The sequence below is a fragment of the Clupea harengus genome, chromosome 26, assembly GCF_900700415.2.
Source record: "Clupea harengus chromosome 26, Ch_v2.0.2, whole genome shotgun sequence".
In the NCBI taxonomy this organism is placed as follows: domain Eukaryota; kingdom Metazoa; phylum Chordata; class Actinopteri; order Clupeiformes; family Clupeidae; genus Clupea; species Clupea harengus.
The window spans coordinates 11,886,204-11,908,105 of NC_045177.1; the positions used below are offsets into that span (position 1 = coordinate 11,886,204).

The 21,902-nt window shown below is 41.3% G+C and overlaps 2 protein-coding genes across 3 annotated transcripts; one reads left to right on the forward strand and one right to left on the reverse strand.

Annotated features, from left to right (window-relative positions):
- The first annotated feature begins 2,432 nt into the window (after positions 1 to 2,432).
- Positions 2,433 to 8,740, forward strand: pi4k2a (phosphatidylinositol 4-kinase type 2 alpha). Its single transcript, XM_012823045.3, has 9 exons — positions 2,433 to 2,927; positions 4,916 to 5,116; positions 5,908 to 6,039; positions 6,656 to 6,809; positions 6,893 to 6,954; positions 7,070 to 7,169; positions 7,317 to 7,450; positions 7,540 to 7,599; positions 7,704 to 8,740. Exons 1-9 carry the CDS (start codon positions 2,589 to 2,591, stop codon positions 7,863 to 7,865), a joined length of 1,344 nt encoding a protein of 447 aa, XP_012678499.1. The 5' UTR covers positions 2,433 to 2,588; the 3' UTR covers positions 7,866 to 8,740.
- Positions 8,741 to 8,757: 17 nt separating this feature from the next.
- avpi1 (arginine vasopressin induced 1) lies at positions 8,758 to 11,202 on the reverse strand. Of its 2 annotated transcripts, XM_042703932.1 has the most exons (4): positions 10,983 to 11,202; positions 10,661 to 10,777; positions 9,691 to 10,145; positions 8,758 to 9,536 (listed from the first exon to the last, which is right to left on the reverse strand). In XM_042703932.1, exons 3-4 carry the CDS (start codon positions 10,065 to 10,067, stop codon positions 9,317 to 9,319), a joined length of 597 nt encoding a protein of 198 aa, XP_042559866.1. In that variant the 5' UTR covers positions 10,068 to 10,145; positions 10,661 to 10,777; positions 10,983 to 11,202; the 3' UTR covers positions 8,758 to 9,316. The 2 variants fall into 2 exon arrangements, with proteins under 2 accessions (XP_042559866.1, XP_042559865.1); XM_042703931.1 differs by lacking the exon at positions 10,661 to 10,777 and having other exon boundaries at positions 10,983 to 11,201.
- Positions 11,203 to 21,902: the final 10,700 nt, after the last annotated feature.

A 21,902-nucleotide genomic window follows, 5' to 3' on the forward strand; every position in this document is an offset into this window, starting at 1 on the left:
AGGCTCCTCTTCTCTCTGTCCCTCTCCATTCAACTGTATAACTAGGAATATTAAGAGACACCATCCATACTCTACTTTTTTTTCTCTCCATCTTTCCATCTTTCTCTTTATCTCTCTCAGTCTACTTTCTCTCACACTCCATCTCTCTACTTCACTCCATTTATCTCTCCTTCTTTCAATATTTTCCCTCTTCACTCTCTATCTCTTTATCCATAGCAACTCGTGTTCACTCTTCTTTCCTTTCTTCTTTCCTTCTTTCACTCTTCTTTCCTTTCTTCTTTCTTTCTTTCACTCTTCTTTCTTTTCTTCTTTCCTTCTTCCACTCTTCTTTCCTTTCTTCACTCTTCTTTCTTTTCTTCTTTCCTTCTTCCACTCTTCTTTCCTTCTTCCACTCTTTTGTCCTTCTTTCACTCTTCTTTCCTTCTTCCACTCTTCTTTCCTTTCTTCACTCTTCTTTCCTTTCTTCTTTCCTTCTTCCACTCTTCTTTCCTTCTTCCACTCTTCTTTCCTTCTTTTACTCTTCTTTCTTTTCTTCCTTTCTTAACTTTTGCATTTCATGCACTGGTATTTCCTTCAGGAAATGCATTTTCTAGTTTAATTATATTCATTTATTTTATTCTAAACTGCTGTGTTATACTGTGTATTTCTGTGTACGTACATTGAGAGCCACTAAACCCGGAGTCAAATTCCTTGTATATGTAAACTTACTTGGCCAATAAACACGATTCTGATTCTGATTCTGATTAAAGCAACACTATGCAACAATTTATCCCTTTTAGAGGAATGGTTTTATAGGCAACTAGTTTTGGTACCATTCTCAAACTCATTTTGATAGCATATGGTCATGTGAAGGACAAATAAACACATGTGTCTTTGCCACTAACCATCCGGGATATGCCTTATGTAGTTCTGTGTTCCGGGCTGGAACACCCTGCAAAATGGAAGAGAAGCTTTCACAGCATGATATTGTCAACTATACTGCCAAAAGACACCAGCTGTTGGTGAGCTTTTATCAGTGTCAACTGGGCTGTTGGTGGTGTTTGCATGCCTTTTAGGTAGTTAGCTTGCTAGTTTTGAAACAGAAGTCCTTATTGCTGCTTTAAAATGACAAGAATAAACTGTTTATTGAAATGTGATTTAACAAAAACAAACTCTGTATGGAATGGGCCTACATAAAATACCGGTATAAAATAAAGTAGACTATTCTTCATTGACAAAAGTAGCACAATTTTCTGTAATTTTACCAAAAAATACTTTTAAAATGCGTTGCATTGTCAAATGGTCCTGGGGTGATAACTGGACCTTTGTTAGCTTTTAAATGTAGCTTACAAAATCACACATTTATTTGTAACTAATTTTACCATGCTAATCATGGTAGGCTACAGGCAAATGATGCAGCAAATCAGAGGTGTGAATATGCCCAGATCATGGGTCACCAACATCAAGCTATACATCACGAATGTATGACAGTGCAGTGGGGTGTTAAGTCAAAGACCAGAAGATTGAGAGAGGTAAAACACTAATTGTGTCATTTCCTACAGTTTATTTACTGTTAGTGGCAATCAGACACAGGTGTATCTCTGTTGGGATACTTTCAATGTTGTCATACCCTTATAATAACACTTACGAGTCATTGGCTTGGCTTAGTTTGGTTGTTTGTCTGTCTGTTTGTTTGTTTGTTCATCAGCAGGATTACGCAGGGCAGTGATATAGTGTTTGTCAGTTTTCTTTTTTCTTCCGTTTTTTGTTTGCTTGTTCTGTTGTTTATGTGGTTGACAACCACTACCACAGGTTTTGGATGCACACCAAATCTTGTGAATTTCGTCCAAATTTCTTAAGGATAGCTTAAAATAACGTTTTTAACTTTGGTATGCTTATACTTGGCAACATTCTTGAATGGGCCTCTCTCTCTCTCTCTCTCTCTCCCTCTTTCACATGAACATCCCATTCATATATCAGGTAAAAACATCTTTGGAAGGAAAACACATTTTTATTCACACTCTTCCATAATGATAAAGTAACGGGTGTCGTGTATAGAGTGTGGGAGTGACCGTGGTCATTTTGTATGAGCATTTTTCATGATTAGTTCAAGTTTTAAAAAGAAAATCCCTATGAGAGCATGCATGGGGTTTTGGAAAATCGACAAGATAACACCCATGGCAGTAAAGCAGCTTGAGAGACCCCGCCTTCGCACACCGATTAGAGGAAACGTGCCATTCAACCCAAAAACCGTGGCAAAACGGTGCACACCGTTTTCAGATTGAACGTGCCCCCGGTGCCTCTGGCCATGGGATCTGTTGATGTACACAACAGTGTTGTGGTGTATCACGTGTACGAAGTGGGCGTTACGACAACAGCCAATCCAAACATGTACATTGGGAATATATTCAGTAAACAATGCTGATTGGTCTAACCAGTAGGCAATCATTGAAGTTTCCGGAAACTGACTATCATGTGACTTGTTTGGTTAAGATTTGCTCTTGCACATAAAGCAGCATCATTGTGGGGTTAAAGAAATACCTGCTCTGTTAGCGTTCCCCTCTAGCCTTTTCTGTCGATACCTTTCCGTATATCTTCCCTACTCTGTAATGGACGAGACTAGCCCACTGGTGTCCCCTTTACGGGACTCAACTGATTTTAGCTACTGTCCCACCGAGCCTACGAGTCCCCGGGGCGGATTTGGAGGAACACCAGGCTCAGTCGTGCGCATTCCGGCTGGGAGTCCTGGAAGGAGCCGTGAACGGCAACCACTTTTGGATAGAGACCGAGGAGGTCCTCCACGCGATCCGCATAGAAATGATTTCCCCGAAGATCCAGAATTCAGGGAGATAATTCGGAAAGCAGAGCGTGCTATTGAGGAGGGAATCTACCCGGAGAGGATCTACCAAGGATCCAGTGGCAGTTACTTCGTAAAAGATTCGCATGGGGTAAGTCATTTCAGCAAAAAGAACACTCCCATTATTTATTATATACCCCAATGTTTCGTTTGGGTGAATATTTCAGTTAATTTCCATGGCGCAACATTGCACTTTTGTTGCAACTAACGTCCAGCTGTTTGCCAACATTCACCTTAGCTAACTTGGCTAAGCTAACGTTTGTTCGCCAGGGAAGTTTGACGTTACTGTTAAGTCACATGATGTCGGCCTTTCAACTAGTATCACCTGCACTCTTCAACACAATTGACGTAATACTTTATCAAACATTCACTTTAACGTAAGATTTTTTTTATTTTGCAGAACAATTGCATTACTCTTCCAGCTTCAAACGCAGCAAGCTAACTTAGCTCGTCAAGCTGTGTCATCGCAGAACATATTTGGTCTAGCATTTTAGATATCCATTCTTCAAATTGTATTTGTTCATGCAACTGACAAGTCAAATGTTTTAATTAGGGGTGAGTAAACCAACTTTTCACCGGCGTGTGTGAACTGTTAACGTTACTTACTGCTCTTTCCTTCTTTTAATATTTTTGTCAAGCATCAACATCAAACAAACATATCAAACATTGAAATATGATTGATCAATTGATGATTGATGAGTCTGATAGATTCAAGGTGAAAAAGTGAAGCAAACTATTAGGCTATATCAGAAACCTTGGCTGACATCTTCGTGACTGAAATCCACGCAAATAAAGCTTCCCTCCACCCAAAAAGGAAAATTGCAAAATGTACACTGCTGTTACTCATGTAGCCTGACTTACTTCCCTGTCAAAAAAATCAACAAAGGAGGCAGCATATCGTCTGTGAGAGATAGATCTTAACCATTGACGAAATCAACCCACAGGCCCCATTTGTTCTCCTCTCCAATGCATCTTTCTTTTTTCTTTTTCTTTTTTTATACCGATAATGCCATTTCATCCCGACCTCTGCCCTATGTGTTGCGGGTTGACTCTGTTTGTCCATGATTTACTGAAACTAAAGTATGTATATTGACCAATGCAGACATTTCAGTATGTTTTCTCTCTTTCTTTCTACTGGTATTGTTTGCTGAAATGAGTAGGCCAAAAAGAAAATATTTTCTCAATAACATTAAGAATGGGGTTGGTTGAAAAGAGTGTTTTCAGAAGCCAGTTACTAGTACATCCTACACCCTGTGCGTGCTTGATGTCTTCATTATCTGCCCTTGTATTTCTATTTCTTCATTTGACTCTTTTATCCAGATCGACATACAATTGTGGAACAACAATCAAGCTGTTTTGATGCAAAAATATGTGTGGATTGGATAGTGAAATGACTAATTTGTATTAAATCATTACGTTTTAAAAGCTATGCCATGGTAAAGTAAGTTTGAGTAGCTCAACATGAGTGTGTGAGGATGAATTAAGCAACAGCACACTCATTCTTGAAGGAATAGGAATAGTCCCTCACACAATAACGGAGTGGTCATGTGCCAGCCCTCTCTGTGTTGTAATGGCACTTTAAGAAGTAGTTCAGCTGAGGAAGTAGGCCAAAGCCACTTGGGCAAATAGAAACTGTACTGCAGCAAGTGGCTGTGAATACTTCATGTACTGTCCCTTTTACACCTATTTGTGAAGGTAAATTGGTCGGGATGTTGTATTCTGTTTTAGCGCCTAGAATTGCGTAGCCTATAGGATAGCTCAGCTGTAAACTGCTCTCTTCTTTCCCATATGTGTTACTAGTTTGCATCCAGGAATCAAATATATTCTTTGGCATCCTTATCTGTCATGTAGCTACATAAAGTAAAATTGATGCCTGTGTCAATGTGGCTGTTCATTGTCTCCTTGTTTTCATATAAGATTGCTTTGCAAGCCAATGTTTTAATCATGGTCGGATGCAAAGTTTTCTGAGCTTTGACCCTGTCTGAAAACCTAGCTGACAGTTTGCATAGGCAAATTTCTGAAGGTTGTTATCTTCAAAGACTCATCTTTTATATCTGCCTCTTTCCCACCTTTTTGTAGAAGATCATTGGAGTGTTCAAACCTAAGAATGAGGAGCCGTATGGCCAGCTCAATCCCAAATGGACCAAGTGGCTGCAGAAGCTGTGCTGTCCCTGCTGCTTTGGCCGAGACTGTCTGGTGCTCAACCAGGGCTACCTCTCAGAGGCGGGAGCCAGTCTGATGGACCAGAAACTGGAGCTTAACATCGTACCCCGCACCAAAGTATGTGGAGCCAGGGATGTGGGAGGGTAGAATGAGCAAGGCAGCTGGATCTTGAAGGTTTATATGGTATATGCAGCTCCCTCAAAGGTAGCTATTTGTGGAAAGTAAGATGGGGGGCTTTGATGGAATTGAATTTGTTTTGACAGATAAAGATTAAATAGATGTGCAGGGCAGCGGGTTCTGCCCAAAAAAAGCTTCCAGCTAAAATTGAATTATGAAGCTGGCAGGCAAGCTTGTTTGTCAGAGCAGTATGCTGCTTATGATTCGATAAACCTGTCCCGTGTGTGCTTTTATGGTTAAAAAGGTTTGGAGTATTGGTTGTATGCTATTAATGGGAGCTGCGTAAGTGGGCAGCTTTTGCTTTGGTAACCTCTTCACTTACTGATGTGTCTAGCATCCCCTGGGGCCCAAATGATGCACTTAAATACAAACGCAGTTTAGCACATCAGAGCAAAAATACACTCAAGACACAGTGCACGCTTTAAGATCTAGGTGATCAAGTTGCATTCACTAGCAGACATGGCTGATTAGACTCTCTGGCCCATAGTGTGTAGTGTCAATTTGAAAAGATGCTTTAACCACATGACTTGATTTAACATGCTTAACATCAGTTCAAGAGTTTCAGACTGTAGGGGTTGCTAACTCTTAAGTTCCATTACATTAAGAATGTCACTCTGGGAATGTGTATCATGTGTGGGAAATGTAGAATCATTGCATGTGAGACTGCATTGCCCCATCTTCAGTCAGAGAAATCTGAATTGTTCAGTATCATTTTGTTTCCCGCCCCCTAGGTTGTCTACTTGTCTAGTGAAACGTTCAACTACAATGCCATAGACCGAGTGAAGTCACGAGGTAAACGCCTGGCCCTGGAGAAGGTCCCTAAAGTAGGCCAGCGATTCCACCGGATTGGCTTGCCTCCAAAGGTAGGCCCCGTTTCATTGAGATTGACCACATTTGGTGTTGCCTTCAATTGTGTGCTAATGTTTGAATGTCTGTAAACTACCTTAATGGTACCCATATCTTTATGTTGAATAATAAGGTTATGAGTTCTAACCTCCTGCAAGACAAAAGTACAACACAGAACGAAAATAGGAATGGTACTGATAAAATGTAGTGTACAATGCTCACCATACCGTAGGAATGTGGTTTTGGAAGTGAAACCATGAATCTACCTGTAGAGAAAGCTGATCTGTTCCTCCTTCCAGCACCTGGGGACCAATTACACAGGGAAATGTGATGGTCAGATTGGGTTTCACTTGGGTTTCACTGTTTCATTTTTTGTTTCTATAAAATGTGAAGACAGTATTGGAATGTGCATGCAATTCTGCATGGAACTTTATATTCGGTGACAAAGCATTGGAGAATTGATTTGAGTAAGAGTCACATGGTGTATGATGACTTGAGACTTCCTTTGAGTTCTTCTGAGCTCATCTTTTAACTAGTGTACGCTCTAACAATGACAACTCTTTCATAGCCAGCAGTGTGTAGACTTCTGGTCAGTTGAGAAGAATGTGTGTCAGCATTGTTTCTCTGGTGCAGGTTGGCTCTTTCCAGCTCTTTGTGGACGGGTACAAAGATGCCGATTTCTGGTTGCGGCGCTTTGAGGCGGACCCTTTGCCAGAGAACACCAACCGCCAGCTGCAGCTTCAGTTTGAGAGGCTGGTGGTCCTCGATTACATCATCAGGAACACTGGTAATCACGGCAACATGATCAACATTCCAAGCTTTGAGAAGGAGTATTTGCTTTCTTCACTTAACTGTTGTGGTTCTCAACAGATAGAGGAAATGACAATTGGCTGATCAAATATGATTGCCCCATGGACACCTCAGGCAACAGGGTAAGGACTGACACACGTGCTGTTTGTTTGTCTCTGATTTGATTTGTGGTGACTGTGCCAGTTCCCCTTTTCTGTAGAGGTTCTCCTAATCTTTTAATCTCTTATATTGTTACAGGACACTGATTGGGTTTTAGTTAAGGATCCTATTATTAAGTTGGCAGCCATAGATAATGGCCTTGCTTTCCCTTTGAAACACCCAGACTCCTGGAGAGCCTGTAAGTCAAACACTCTGTCTATTTATTTATTCAATAGTGTACAATGTCAACATCGCTTTTCTCCATGCAAGTAATTCAAGCACACTGGGACTTACACTGGTGTGAAATTACTTCCTTTTTTTTTTTTTTTTTTTTAAATAATCACAGATCCATTTTACTGGGCATGGTTGGCTCAGGCTAAAGTGCCCTTCTCTCAAGAAATTAGAGACCTGGTTCTGCCTAAACTGGCTGACCCAAACTTCATCAAGGACCTGGAAGAGGATCTATACGAGCTATTTAAGGTAAGTTGAAATATCAAACCAACATTACGGCATGTTTTCAAAGATGTAATGTGTTTTCATTTAACAATATTTTTGTTTGGCTTCTTTAGAAAGACCCAGGTTTTGACCGAGGACAGTTCCATAAGCAAATATCTGTGATGAGAGGGCAGGTGAGTCCCGGAAGAAGAACCAGCTCTTCACATGGACATCAGCATTTGCTTTTGAGTTCACATGGAGTACCCTAACCACTCTGTTCCTCTCTGATTTTGCTCAGATTCTGAACCTGAGCCAGGCTCTGAAGGATGCCAAGACGCCGCTGCAGCTGGTTCAGATGCCGCCGGTGATCGTGGAGACGGCCCGCGCCCCCCAGCGTGCCAACAGCGAGTCCTACACACAGAGCTTCCAGAGCAGACGGCCCTTTTTCACTTGGTGGTGATCTCTGTATGGCGTGTACAGGGCACAGAAGCGAGGCAACACAGTATACCTCTGCGATCATCTTCTCTTCCCTCGAGCGAGGGGAGAGGGGAGAGACTGAACAGCGTAGAGATGGAGCAGGAGGGGGTGATGAGGAGAAGGAAGAGAGAGAAAGTGAGAGAAAGGTGGCCTGTTTCAGTCTCACTTTTGTTCCGTTTCTTCCTTTTTTTTTTTGTTGTCTGTTCATCCTGCTGTACGAAAGTTTGCCTTGGGGAAAAAAAAATAATGTAACCGTCAGTCGTCCTTGGACTAATCCACACTAAACCTCTAGCGACTGGCACCTGGCACAACTTAACCATGGGAGAAGTTCATTCCCGTTGTTATTCAGACAAGGTGAAATGGACCCGCATGATTGATTACCTGTGACTCGTTAGTGCTTTATTGATCACTGTATGTGTGCGGGGGTGGAACTGCTGCGTTTACTTTTTGCACCAGCTGTCTGAATAGATGCATGCTCATCACGCTGGGTCTCCATACTGACCCTGGGCCTGTTTGTCAAAAGGAAAACAGGCTTCTAGGGACACTGCTGATGTGCACACACACTCTGTTTTCATGTTTTTTTTTTCTTCTTTTTTCTACTCACATAACACATTTGATCATATGCTAAAGACTGCCTACTGCAGGAGGAAGTACAGACTGGCCCCTGACATTCCAAGTGGTTGTCTTCTGTCTGGTACTGGTCTATTGAGATAACATGCTGTCATGGAGATAACGTGCCGTCATGGAAGCTTTTATTACTGTCACCTGAAACTGACCCACATGTATTGTGACAAACATACTGTATCATTTGTATGTAGTGTATTTAATGTAAGATTATATGACCTATAACAAACAATACTTGATGACTGGCTTGGTTTTTGTTTTCAAGTTAGTGTTTTAATGGACCTTTGAGATGCATTCAGTACCTAATCATATAATCATGTATTCTTGCATGCAGTACATATTGCTTAGTGTAAGGGGTTAAACAGACCCAGTCATGTGAGCCGTGTGGTTCTCTGAACATAGCACCTTCACATAGCAGCTCCTCACCCAACACTCAGCAGCAGGAACCCTCCACTGACACACCAGTAGGGGTTTCACAAAGCTTATACGAGCCGTTTGTGTTTGTGTGTGTGTGTGTGTGTGTGTGTGTGTGTGTTTCAAGTTTAACTGATCAATTGTAGTATAATGTATGCAAGTGTAAGTTCTGTGGTGAGGAATGAGGCTAAGTAGTGTGTCTCGGTGTAAGTAAACAGAAAACTCCGTTCCACTCCTCCAAAGTCTTCAATGTCAGCATTCCTCTCAGAGTCTCACTGGATACTGATTGGCTCGTGTCTCAAAAGATAAAGGATAAATAGTGTGGTCCAGGCTGATGGAGATCATTTGATGGAGATGGGCTTCGATCCCATTTTCCAAACTTCTCGTGTAATCCCATCAGTGTCGGATCCTGTGAAGGTGGCGCTCTGGATCCTTCTCTCTGGCACCACTCCTATTGGAGGTCATGTCTACCATCTCCTTGTCACTCAGTGCGATGGCCGGCCCCTCAGTGGTGGTCGCCTGCTCCAGTTCTCCAGTGAGTCCCTCCTCCTCCTCCTCCTCCTCTGAGTTCACATCTGGAACGGCCACAGGCTGCCCTGATGATGCAGCACCGCTCCTGAAATGAAATCATTGAATGAACATGAACATGTGGCCTATTTCATAAAGCACTGAGAGCAGTGTTTCATCGATAAAGGAAAGATGACAATTGCAGTTATTGCAAAGCTAATTATAAAAATCAAAACCATGCTACGAACGGTAGAATAACTCACCGGTGTTGTGTTGAGGGACGAACCCTTCTGTCTCCGTCCCGGTGTCTGTCTGCTCTCATTCCGCTTCTGGTGCGCGAACGGACCCGGAGCCCCACCAGTGCCTGTGCTAACCCAATTTCCACCTCCGCGCGCACTTCCTCCTCCTCCTCCTCCTCCTTATCCCCCTGGGCTGTTTTGCGGCCTCCTCTCCACACCATCCTGGCTCGTTGCTCGGCATCCTGGTCTCCTGCAACCTGAAACAGGCGCCGCAGCTGCCTCAGGTTCACTCCCTGGAAGATATCGTGTGTCCCTGTTTTCCGGGTCTTGCGCTCCGTGGGATTCCAGCATGGAACATGAGAGGGTCCTGGTAGGACAGAGGGAGAAGCCAGGTCCTCCATGATGCCCAGATGTCACGGGGTCAAAGGCTACTGTGATGGTATAACCAATGCCAGTTGTTCAATGCCAGAAAGGCTTCACTATAGGGAAGAAAAATAAGATGGAAGACAGGCCATTAATCTACCATATGGTTCACACATTTCTTGTGAATGTTTGTTTTAAAGACATTTCTCCTGATAGATAAAACTCACAAGGATATTTTTCAGGAAATAAATTATAATGCGTTACGGAACCTTGGCTAAGTTGAACATCTAAGTTCTTCTCTTCAATTGCTAAGACATTGGCTCATAACTATATGTAAATTCATTTTGTAATTGCTCAAACTGTAATTTCCGTTAAATTATTTTACACTGCCTAATGGCTCTACATTGGCAAACCACATAGAAAAAGTGACTAGTTGTCGGTTATGAAGGAAAACGAATGTTACGCGAGCCGCAGGCTAAATATTGTGTAATTAAACAGTCTGCAGTTTGCACAGAAAGCTCTCCTTAGAATGACATGATATCTCGTAAATCAAGAAAGTTCTTCGTAGATTGACAATGACACACACTGAAACATCTTCGAATAGATTAGGTTTAATCTACTTGGGCTTTACCTAATACACAGATGTTAAACAGGCCTACGTCTCGTGCCCAGGCGGGCTTCTCTCTTTCAGTGCGCATACAATGACGCACGCAAGCTACGTCATTGTTTTTTTCTACCCCTTTCCCTGCTGTGAAAAACAAACAAACGTTGTTTGAGTTTTCCAGTTTAACTCTTGAACACAGTGGCATATATCCTATTGTACTTAACAGTGTAGCGTAGCATAGACCAAATAGACTCGCTTACAATCGTTTTTCGGGAACGTAGCCCATTGCATGAACAGCCCGACTAGAACTATGATGGTTTTAGGGAAAACAATGTACCAGGCTACTCACATATTGACATTCCATGAATCTAGCTTCCAGTTTGGATGAATACGTCGGTGACAAGTTTGATCTAACCTTGCAATTTAGCATGCTATGGATTAGACCGGCTGCAACACTTCCTGTTCAGCATATTTGTGTAGCATTGTCTGAACTATGAGTCTGAACGGGTTTGGGTTTGTAGCACCAGAAGAGCTCCGCCCACGAAACTGTGTGAACAGCTTTTGACCAATTGCAATCTGCTAAAGGGAACGACCTTGCGACTCAGTACACGAGGTTTGTTTAGAAGTCCCAGGCTTAATCTTGAATTGACGTCATGACTGGGTCACTGTTCATTCATCCAGCAGAAGTGTGTCCAATAGCCTAGTTCCTGCAGAATTATAGTTATAGTAGTTAAAGTAACACTATGCAGCAATTTGACACTTTTTGAGGTATGGTTTTATAGGCAACTAGTTTTGGTACCATCCTCAAATTAATTTTGGTCATGGTCATGTGAAGGACAGATAAACACATGTGTCTTCCCCACTAGCCATCCAGGATATGCCCTATGTAGTTCTGTGTACCGGGCTGGAACACCCTGCAAAATGGGCAGAAAAGCTTTCACAGCATGACATTACCAGCTATACTGCCAAAAGACACCAGTTAGTGTGTTGGCAAGCTTCTATCAGTGTCAGCTGGGCTGTTGGTGGTGTTTGCCAGGTTTTTGCATGCCTTTTATGTAGTTAGCTTGCTAGTTTTGGAACAGAGCTCCTAATTGCTGCTTTAAGGGATTTAGAAGACGCCTTTGTCCAAAGCATTTGGATAACCCCTAGTGTAATGCTCACGAAGGTAGCTTTGTTGTTGTTGTTGTTGTATCCTGAAGCTCAGGTTCTATGGTTGGGCAGTCATGTTGTGTCATCTTGTAGGCTTACAGAGAGCACATGTTGCAGCTGTCACCAATCAGTTTTGCGTTGTTGTATCCTGCTGTGCAGGATCTATAGTTGGGCAGTTGTGTTATTGGTTAGGTTAGATTGCTGGGTATTAGCAAGCTACTTGCATGTGACAGTGAGAGGATTGGTCGCTGTGGGAAGTCCTCTAATAATAGCACAAGGAATTTAACATTGTTTCCTGTATATAGCTTTAAAAAAAAAAATACCCATAGCCTATTCTTTTCAAACAGGAAAATGCTGTAGGTTTTATATTTGTAGGCAATAGCATTTCAATAAGAATTGACCATAGGCCCAGATGAAGCCACTAAATGCAATAATAGGCCTCCATTACTTTGGTATATTTTTGTCAAGTGTCCAATCCATATTACAAATACCAGTTTTTTAAAGTGCTGTACTGAAGCACCCTCAGACATTAGTTATCTATCTATACAACTCATCCTCTCTTCGACCTTTTCATTAAGAAGCATCTAAATTTTTTCCATGTCTCCCCCTCACCTTGTTTCTTACTCCCACCTTCCCTCTCTTCTCTCCATGTTTCACCGCTCATCTGCTATTCCACACAGGCCACCGAGGAACATGATTAGAGGAACATGATTAGGCTTAAACTTGATGTGGTCCCAGCGGGATCCTTTAATTAGGATATGAAAACTCCTCCATCGCCGTTCCCTCAGGGCGCATTCAGCCGAGTGCCAGGACAGCACAGTAGGGTTTCAACAGACAGCACAGTTTCAACAGACAGCACAGTTTAAACAGACAGCACAGTTTAAACAGACAGCACAGTAGGGTTTCAACAGACAGCACAGTTTAAACAGCACAGTTTAAACAGACAGCACAGTAGGGTTTTGTGTTTTGGGGAGCTGCTGAGAAGAGTGTTTTCTTTATTAGGATATCAATTCCCAGGTGTGTTTAGGCTAAGACCGATTGATTGAGTGACAAAAGGCAATTTAAGATAGGGCTCTGAACCTAATGATTGACATCTGCTTTGAAACGTGGGATACGGCATACTTAATGAAAGTTTCCTCTTCATTACAGTTTTTCTCAATTGCTAACACAAATTTTTCGAAAGCATACCTCATTTTCTCAAAACTCTAAACACAAATCCCAAAATCTCACACACAAAATGCAAAACCCTACATATCTCCTGCAAAATGCTACTTTGCCTTCAAAACAATTAGATTAGATTCAACTGTATTGTCATTGCACAGAGTACAAGTACTGAGGCAACGAAATGCAGTTAGCATCTAACCAGAAGTGCAAAGCAGACGAGGGCAGATTATGTGCATAATGGTAATATAAATATAGATAAATAGGATATATACAGTATGACATAAGATATAAGTGGTATGAACAGTAAGAACATGAGCAGCAATAATGGTGATTAGTGCAGATGTGATATAGATATATGTAAAGTGCAGGTGAAGTACAGGTGAAGGTGGCAGTAGAAGTTATAAAGTTATAAATGAGGTAGGAGCCATGATAAGATATAAATACGATGAATATGGATATGGACAACAATTTTAAATAAATAGAAATAGACAAATGAACAATTTAGTGCAAATGTTCAGTGGCTGGAGGGAGGTGTGTGGCAGTCAGGCCAGGGTAGAGGGGGGAATACAGTCACTGTAGGAAGGAGTGTGAGGGGGTAGCCAGGGGGGGCTATCCATAGACATATATACCTATGGGGTAATATAATATATGTCTATGGGGCTATTACCGTGGTGTAGAGTTCAGCAGGGTGACAGCCGCAGGGAAGAAGTTGTTCCTGAGCCTGCTGGTCCGGGAACGGAGGGCCCTGTAGCGCCTCCCTGAGGGGAGGAGGGCAAAGAGTCTGTGGTTGGGATGTTATGTCTCCTCAAAATGGTATTTTGTGTTCAAATGACACACACAGACCATCATATGAGTAGACATGTCTAAGCAATCATTGAACACTGATGTGCTTAATGGAAAACACTACTATGAATGGGAAAACACCAGTATGAAGGCCTTATCAGGAGCATTATGTCTTTTCATGTTCAGTGTTACTGTTTGCTTACTCCTGTTGTAAAATATAACTGTACAATGTTTTTACTCAAATATAAAACGACACACAAATATATAGTGACAACAAAAATATTTCTTTATTTTTTTTCTAAAAGTGCTGTAGCCTATACATCACAGCAAACACAACTGGATGTGTAAATTATTTGCAAAGAACAAACAATAGAAAATAGGCCAGTACAGTCAACAACACTTTGTATTTGTTTGATTGTTATAGCATTATTTTCCAGAACCATATTGACTATTGCAGTCTCCTGTTCAGCCGTCAAGACACGCTCCCTCCCACCACACCAGGGTAATCTTTCAGTTCTGCAAAATATACAAATACAGTACAATGTAAAATACTCTAAATACAAAAATACTATGCTCTTGATAAGGCATTTGTTGCACACTTGAAGAAAGTAAAACTCTCAACAGTGTGCTGGGAAAGGTTGTCTTCATTTATTCACACTTTGCAAATATTACAGCTCACTTCACAAGCAACGACTGCTTCCTTTCGCTCTCTCTCTCTCGACAACTCCGTCTAGGTTAGCTTTTTCTCTTCCTAACCGTCATGAAAACTGAATTATCCCTGGTATTACATCGCCATCTATAGGCCAAAACATGCAACAGCATCGTAACTTAAGAAAATAAAAGGCCACAAAATCATGAAACGGAACCAAAGAAAAGACAAAATTGGGGCTTTGCCACACATTCAAACTAGTGTTTTCCTGTCATAGTAGTGTTTCTTACCTATTCTCTCTTCTGAATGTCCGGAGAATGGCCAGCCTCCTGCATGGTCAACCACAGTGGCCCAAATCTCATCAGAGATAATGGCTCTCCTTCTTGCTCCTCCTCTTCCTCCTCCTCCTCCTCTTACTCTCACCCATCTACCTCTCTGATCACCTCTGACTTCAATGTTGCCATCTATTGTTCTCCAAAACAGGAGCTCACCTGTGGCCCTTATATTGCTAAAGCTTTAATTCCAAATTGCACAACAGCCTTGGAAATGGAAGTTTTGCCATTTGAATGACAGTGTGTTCTGTCTGAACACAAGGGGAGTTGGCATTGATGAAGTGTGCAAAATAGATGAGGATTGTGTGTAGTGTTTTGAAGAAAGTGTGGTTACAAATCTAAAGCTGATAATTGTGTTTATAGTTCAGTTTTTAATGGTTTAGAGAGTTGGCACATGAGTTACAGGTTGTGGTCATTGTGTCATAAGTTCCAGTTTTTGTGTGTAAACAATTGAGAAAAACTATAACAGAAACAGCTAATATACACCAGGGTCATATTAGCCTGTACCTCTACAAGCATTTTAAGAATTCCTAGTCAACACACGTAGGCCGGGAAGTAGCAACTCATATAGTAGTTACTCCCTACAGTTCAAATACACTAAATTCAAATGTGCCCAAATGAAAAAGGGAGATAGTTGGTCATATAGTTGTTCTTTCTAACCCTATAAGCTCAATTATATTTTGCAGAACCCTTCTAACTGGCCATGTCTGAGAATGATTGCTTATGAAGAAGACTGAGGTCAGCAAAGAATAATCTGCTTTCAAGGAAGGTATAGTTGAATGTTTCTTAGATGTTATCTTTATTAATGCAGATTCTACAGAGTGATATAGGATGACAAACAAGCATTACATACCACAGTACAGATGCCCTCTGACAGGAGTTACAATGAGCCACACCTTCAGTATAATAGAGATGCATCATGAATGTATCATACAGTATTTCTCTCCTGGGGAATGTGTGAAATGAAGAAAGTTTCTTTGTTTTTGATGCAGCAATCTTTATTCCAGGAAAGTGCAGTAATGAAGCACGTGGAACATACTCCGGATTCAGCGGTGTAGGTCTCAACCACAGCATCTCCAATTCTAGCCATCTGTACTGTTTAAGACTGTTCTGTTTAAGAAGTCTTCTAATGTAAATCAGCTAGGCTTCAAATGCAAATAGGTCTGGCAACCTTTTGTTCTTCTGTATGATAATCAAGTTTCTCTGACTGAGATGGTTCTCAATGGCCTCCCCCATTCCCATACTATGATTAATTGCGGTCACTCACACCTCAGATTGCTTCCTGACCCCAGGTGTCTGAGCAAATCCAGTGTGGGGACCATTTTGGAAAGCAGCTGCTGATAATGAATCTCATGTTCACTCACAGGATATACTGTAATTTCTTACAGGTAGAATAGGATGCTTTGTGTTGTGCAATCTCGGCTATCAAATTGCATATTTATCATTTTAGTTTTTTAGACTACTGTGATCACAGTGGTAGGTGTTAGTGTGTGGTGTATGGCAGGGACATGCGGTCAGGAGAAGTAATTAAGTCATGACAAGTAAAAAAACAAATAATTATGAAATAAAATAAATATTAAGATTTCTCTACTGATAAATGTATGTATGATTTCTGTATGACTTCAGTCATTTCAAGCATTTTTATAATAAAAATCCCAGGGGCCCATGAGTTCAGGGGGGCCCTAAGCCAGAGCCTCTGTGTGAAGTCGCTGTTATTAACTTTGCATTTCTTGTCGCGTAGTCAAATGATATGACTCGCCGCGCTGTGGCGGAGCCGGTGTATATTAGGCTTAAGTCATTCATGTCAATGACAGAGCCCCAAAAGTCCTACTGAAAAACTGAAGGAATAGCCTAAACATTCACTTTGAAGATGTCACAAGAAAGAAACCATCATGATACCTTTTTTAAGTGAGTGTTTATCCCCTTCAACTCTGTAGGGAGAAATCCAAAAAAGCAAGTGCAAAACAATAGCATTAGAAGCGCTGTCTAAGTGCCCCCCGCCCCCCCTCCCCCAACACACACACACCCAAATGCGCTGTTTATGGGGCAATTCTGTAAAGCTTCAGGAAAACCCCATTATGTTGTTATCCACCCCTGATCTGTCTGTATGGAACCCCTCAATCATATAACACTTCACTGTATGCTCCTTTAAATATGTTTTACTGGTAGGCCTTAACTGGTGAGATTCCTTGCATGAACATAAAAAACAATTTTTAACAGTTTATAGAGGCCCACCTCGTGCAAAGGCGATGCCTTATTTATTGAAGATATAATATTGTTAAGTCTATGATCCGTATTTTTTTAAGAAAGAGAGAGAGTTGTGTTGGACCTGGAATAAAAACCTGTATTTGTCAGGAATAACAGCCAATTGCTTGGTCATTGCTTGGTCATTGCTTGGTCCTGTTATGTTGCGTAACACACTATTGTACACGTCCAGGCCCAGGGGCCCGTGGTTTCATATTCCGTCCATGGTAGAACTTATTGCTGAGCTTACATAAAACCAGTTTTGAAAAAGCAAAGGGGAGGCAAACAGTACCTCTGCCTCGAGAAGGGGGCGTGCCAGAGCCCACAGGTCGGGTTTATGCTTGTTCTGCTGTTGCTCTTCTTCTACACTTCTCTTCTTCTCCTTCCTATGTGTTACTTTGACCGCGAAAATGGAAGATTCTATGTCTAAGCTTACACATTTCTCAAAACTGGACTCTAAATCGAAACGTGAAGTGATACATAATGGGAGACCAATGCCGGAGCTAAAAGGTTTGTTTCAAACGATGGGACAGAAGATAACGCGCTCTTTTCAAACAGAGTGGTACACCCGAAAAGACTGGCTGTGTGGCTGTGCTACAACAAACCGCCTTTACTGCTTTCCCTGTCTTTTGTTCTCGACGTGTGGCAATGTCTGGACTAAATCAGGATTTTGTGACTTGAAAAATCTACCAAGAAGCCTCAGCAGCCATGAAAGATCAGCTATTCACATTCAAAGCCAAATTGCTTTGAAAACTTTTGCAACCTCAAGAATAGATTTGGCTTTGGACGAACAGCGAAGACTAAATGTTAGCATCCACAATGCTAAGGTAAAGGAAAACCGAGAGATTTTAAAAGACCTCATTGATGTAACCTGCTTCCTAGCCAAACAGGAACTGGCATTTCGTGGTAACGATGAGAGTTCAAGCGCTTCTAATCGTGGCAACTATGTAGAACTATTACATGCTTTTGCTGAGAAAGATGAAAGACTAGCTAGACATTTGGAGAACACCACTGTGTTTTCTGGCTTGTCGAACAGAATACAGAACGATTTAATTGAAGCAGTCGGCGAGGTGATTAGAAATGATATCAAAAAGGAGATTAACGGAGCCTCATTTGTTGCTGTAGAAGTAGACGAGACAACGGATGTCTCAAACAAAGCCCAGAACTCTGTCATTTTGCGCTATGTGGCTAAAAGTGAGATGTCCTGTGAAGTGAGGGAGGCGTTTTTGGGATTTGATGATGTGAGTGTTGACAGACGAGCCCCTGCTATAGCCGAATATGTCTTGGGAGTGTTGGAGAAGTACAAGTGTGTTGAGAAGCTGGTAGCGCACACTTATGACGGAGCAGCTGTGATGTCATCAGAGCTTGATGGGGTGCAGGCCAGTATTAAAGAAAAGGTGCCTGAGGCCATGTTCACTCACTGTTACGCACACAATTTGAACCTGGTGCTCTCGCATTCAGCAAAATGCATGCCTGAGTGTAGAACTTTTTTTAAAACGGTTGAGGGACTAGCGACATTTTTCAGTAAGTCGACGAAGCGCACCAACTTATTGGATGATGTTGTGAAGCGACGTTTACCAAGAGCAGAACCCACGAGATGGAGCTCAAGTTCAAGAATGTTGCAGACAATAAGCATGTACCTATCTGATCTGCTCGCTGTATTCCGTATTATGAGCAAAAATCCAGATAGTTGGGATAATGACACCCTAATGATGGCCGCTGGATATGAGCGGTGGCTGTCAAAAGCATCAACATGCTTCTTCATTATGGCACACGAGGAGATTTTCAGTGAAACCGATGCACTCTTTCGAATGCTGCAAGACAAAGTAATGGACGTTGGATTTTGTTGTGCACAAATCCGCGACACAATTGGATTTGTAGAACGCCAGAGACATGAGTTTAACAGTTTCTACGAGCGATTTGAGCAGAAATGCGCCACGGTCGGAACGACAGATAGTGTCCAAAGTCAAAAGTCAGTCAGAGATGAGAGAAAACGAATTTTTTACAACATTCTCGACAATATCATTGTTCAACTGAAAGCTAGATTTGATCATTTTGGTGAGCTAGCTTTCCTTGGTTTGGTCGATTGTACAAAATTTGATGAAATGTCACAACATTTTGATGACGCCAAACTGCAGAGCCTGTCAAACTACGCCAGGTTCTTTGACTTTGATAGACTAAAGGCTGATCTCATCGGACTGTATAGCTCACAAACAGTGAGGGATGAATGTAAATCCCCTGGACAGCTTCTCAGCTTTTTGGCCCAGAATGATCTGATGCAGACTGTTCCTGAGGCGACAAAGTTACTCCAGCTGGTGCTCACTATACCGGCTACAGCAGTGTCCGGGGAAAGGTCATTCTCTGCTTTGAAAAGACTCAAAACATACAGTCGGAATCGGACTGACCAAGAACAGCTTTCATCCCTGGCATTAATCTCCATTGAGATGGAGAGACTTTTAAGACTAAAAGAAGATAAGGAGGACTTTTACAAGAAAGTCACAGAGATTTTTGTGCAGAATGATATACGAATGGACTTCACTTACGAAGGATATGTAATATATAATATATAATAGACTTCATCCCGGCGGGGCAGGTCACGCGACGGACTATCTTACCTTTTTAGGTAAAACATGTTGCACTCTTGAATTACTGATTAATTCTGTTCTGTTCTTCAATGACACTTGCGTATCACCAGCCGTGTATCACACACACACTCACCTTTCACAGAGTGTCCGTGACAGACAGGGGAAGTGCTTCCCTGGGAGGGAGGGGTGATTAGATTTCAAAATTAATTGAAAATTGTGACTGTGTGCTTCTTTGCCTCTTGTGGAAGCTGTCAGAAATGAATCAACACCCAAATCTTACCTGCCTGTCATCTGTTGTTGAACTCAGGAACTTCATTTTGTTTTGTCACAGAGGGAAAGGGGAGTGTCATCTCTCATCACCCTTCATCTGCATTCGTCCCCTGCTATTTCTAACTTCTGTTATAGCTTCACTCTCTGTCCAATACCACATATGAAAAAAGTCTGTCAAATTCATATGATTTTTATCAGTGAATTTCTATAGTTTAAATATATGTTACACAAATGTGCACTGTTATATGACATACGATAACTGCATGTTAAGATGTGATATTGGCCCCTTTCATAAACAGTAACATAGAACAAATGAATGTAGAATGTCTTTATCCTGTGCCTTAGATATTTTATTTTTACATATTTATTATATTTTACACAATTATCATGCCATTCATGAATGCTAACTATATGTAATTAAATCTGACTTTTTGTCATGATCAGTTCCATTTATTCATATAGTAGATGTTCCTACTGAGAGCGGAGGAGTGGCTGCCTTACGGGGAGTTACAGTTACAGACACACATGTTTCATCATAGGTGTGCCTCCTGGGACACTTTGAACCTTTGTGTTGTGAGCACCCTGCTCTACCAGTCGATCCACACAGACATGAGAGACAGATGAGCCAGAGGAACTCCATGACATCACTGTGAAAATGTCTGAGCATATTAGGAAGCTGTATGATCATTACTCAATATGTTTATTAAATTAATAAAAATATATTTTGTTTAAAAATGTAGTTTTTGTCCTTAAATAAGACTGACTATATAATAACGAAGGTCTCTTTATAAAGTATAAACAATTTTTTCTCTCTTTGATATGTGTTTGATATATGACCTACCATGCATGTTGAAGGGAATTATACCTTTTTAGAAATGAAATGGGCAAGCTTTTTACCACAGATTTATCAGGCAAGTATTGCATGACAAGTGTGATTCTTTCATATGGCTGTACTGGAACTACAACTATAAATCAAGACAAATTTGAGTTGTAAAGTTATAAATATATGCAAGTGTAAGTCACTGAATCACCCAATACGTATACCTTGAAGCTGGCAAGCGATTACATGACGTGTGATTCCTACATGTTTTTACAGACCTTTGGCATATCAGCTCTTAGTGTCTGCAGATAAGGTGGACAGAAGACTGACACAGCGTCAGGCAATCCAGGTTCTGTGTGGACGGGCTTAGGGCTGGGGAGTTGTCACTGTGTCCTTAATCAGCTCTGTAAACATAGTCAACATGTGATTTCAACTGTGATGATCAAATGGGAATGTTGACCTATTTTTTTCCCTAAAAAGACTTTTAGGGAAAAAAACTATTATACCCCCTAAACATAAACACAGTATTCTCTCTGTGGACTAAACGAAACCCAAAAACATTCATTTATACACCTCCTTTCAAAAAATACCTTGCACATGATATAATGAACATACTCTTTATACATGTAATGCACATCTAGATTGATTGTTACATACATAGATGAGTTTTTCTAACATTAACATTTGTTACACCAAAAAAGTAAGAAGTTATTTGATCCCCCTCTTGTCTGAAGCCTTCCCTGCAGACACACAACCCCTGGGGGCGAGAGACTTTAAGATGTTCTTGTCCAAAGGGGAGAATTCCCCAAAGTCTTTTAAGCAGTGATATATTTCTTGATTGGTGAAAAATTGAGTTCCAGAAGGAGTTTTGGCAGATTTCTGGTTGATTCAGTGCACACCATTTCAAAACTCAGTCCCAGCTCTTAAATTCAGTACTGTATATCATTATTCAGCACTGAAAGTAGAAGAGGAGTCATAACATGTTTAGGTATATGTACTTCATGTATGTCCTGCCCTTTACAAAACGAACCAAAGAGACATCAGATAAACATTTGTAACAGACTGTCCAAACTGGTATGGCTGTTTCTAAGACATCATTGCTATAGTAACCCTCCACTCTCCCTAGACTTCTAGCTCTGCATTTCACCCTGTATCAGAGCTCTTAAATTAGAGCATAGCTGCTGGCTAATATGGTCCACACACTAAGTCTGCATGCAGTTGACCACACACAGATTTAATCAAATGTACTGTATGTGCTTCTTTCATTTTCAAC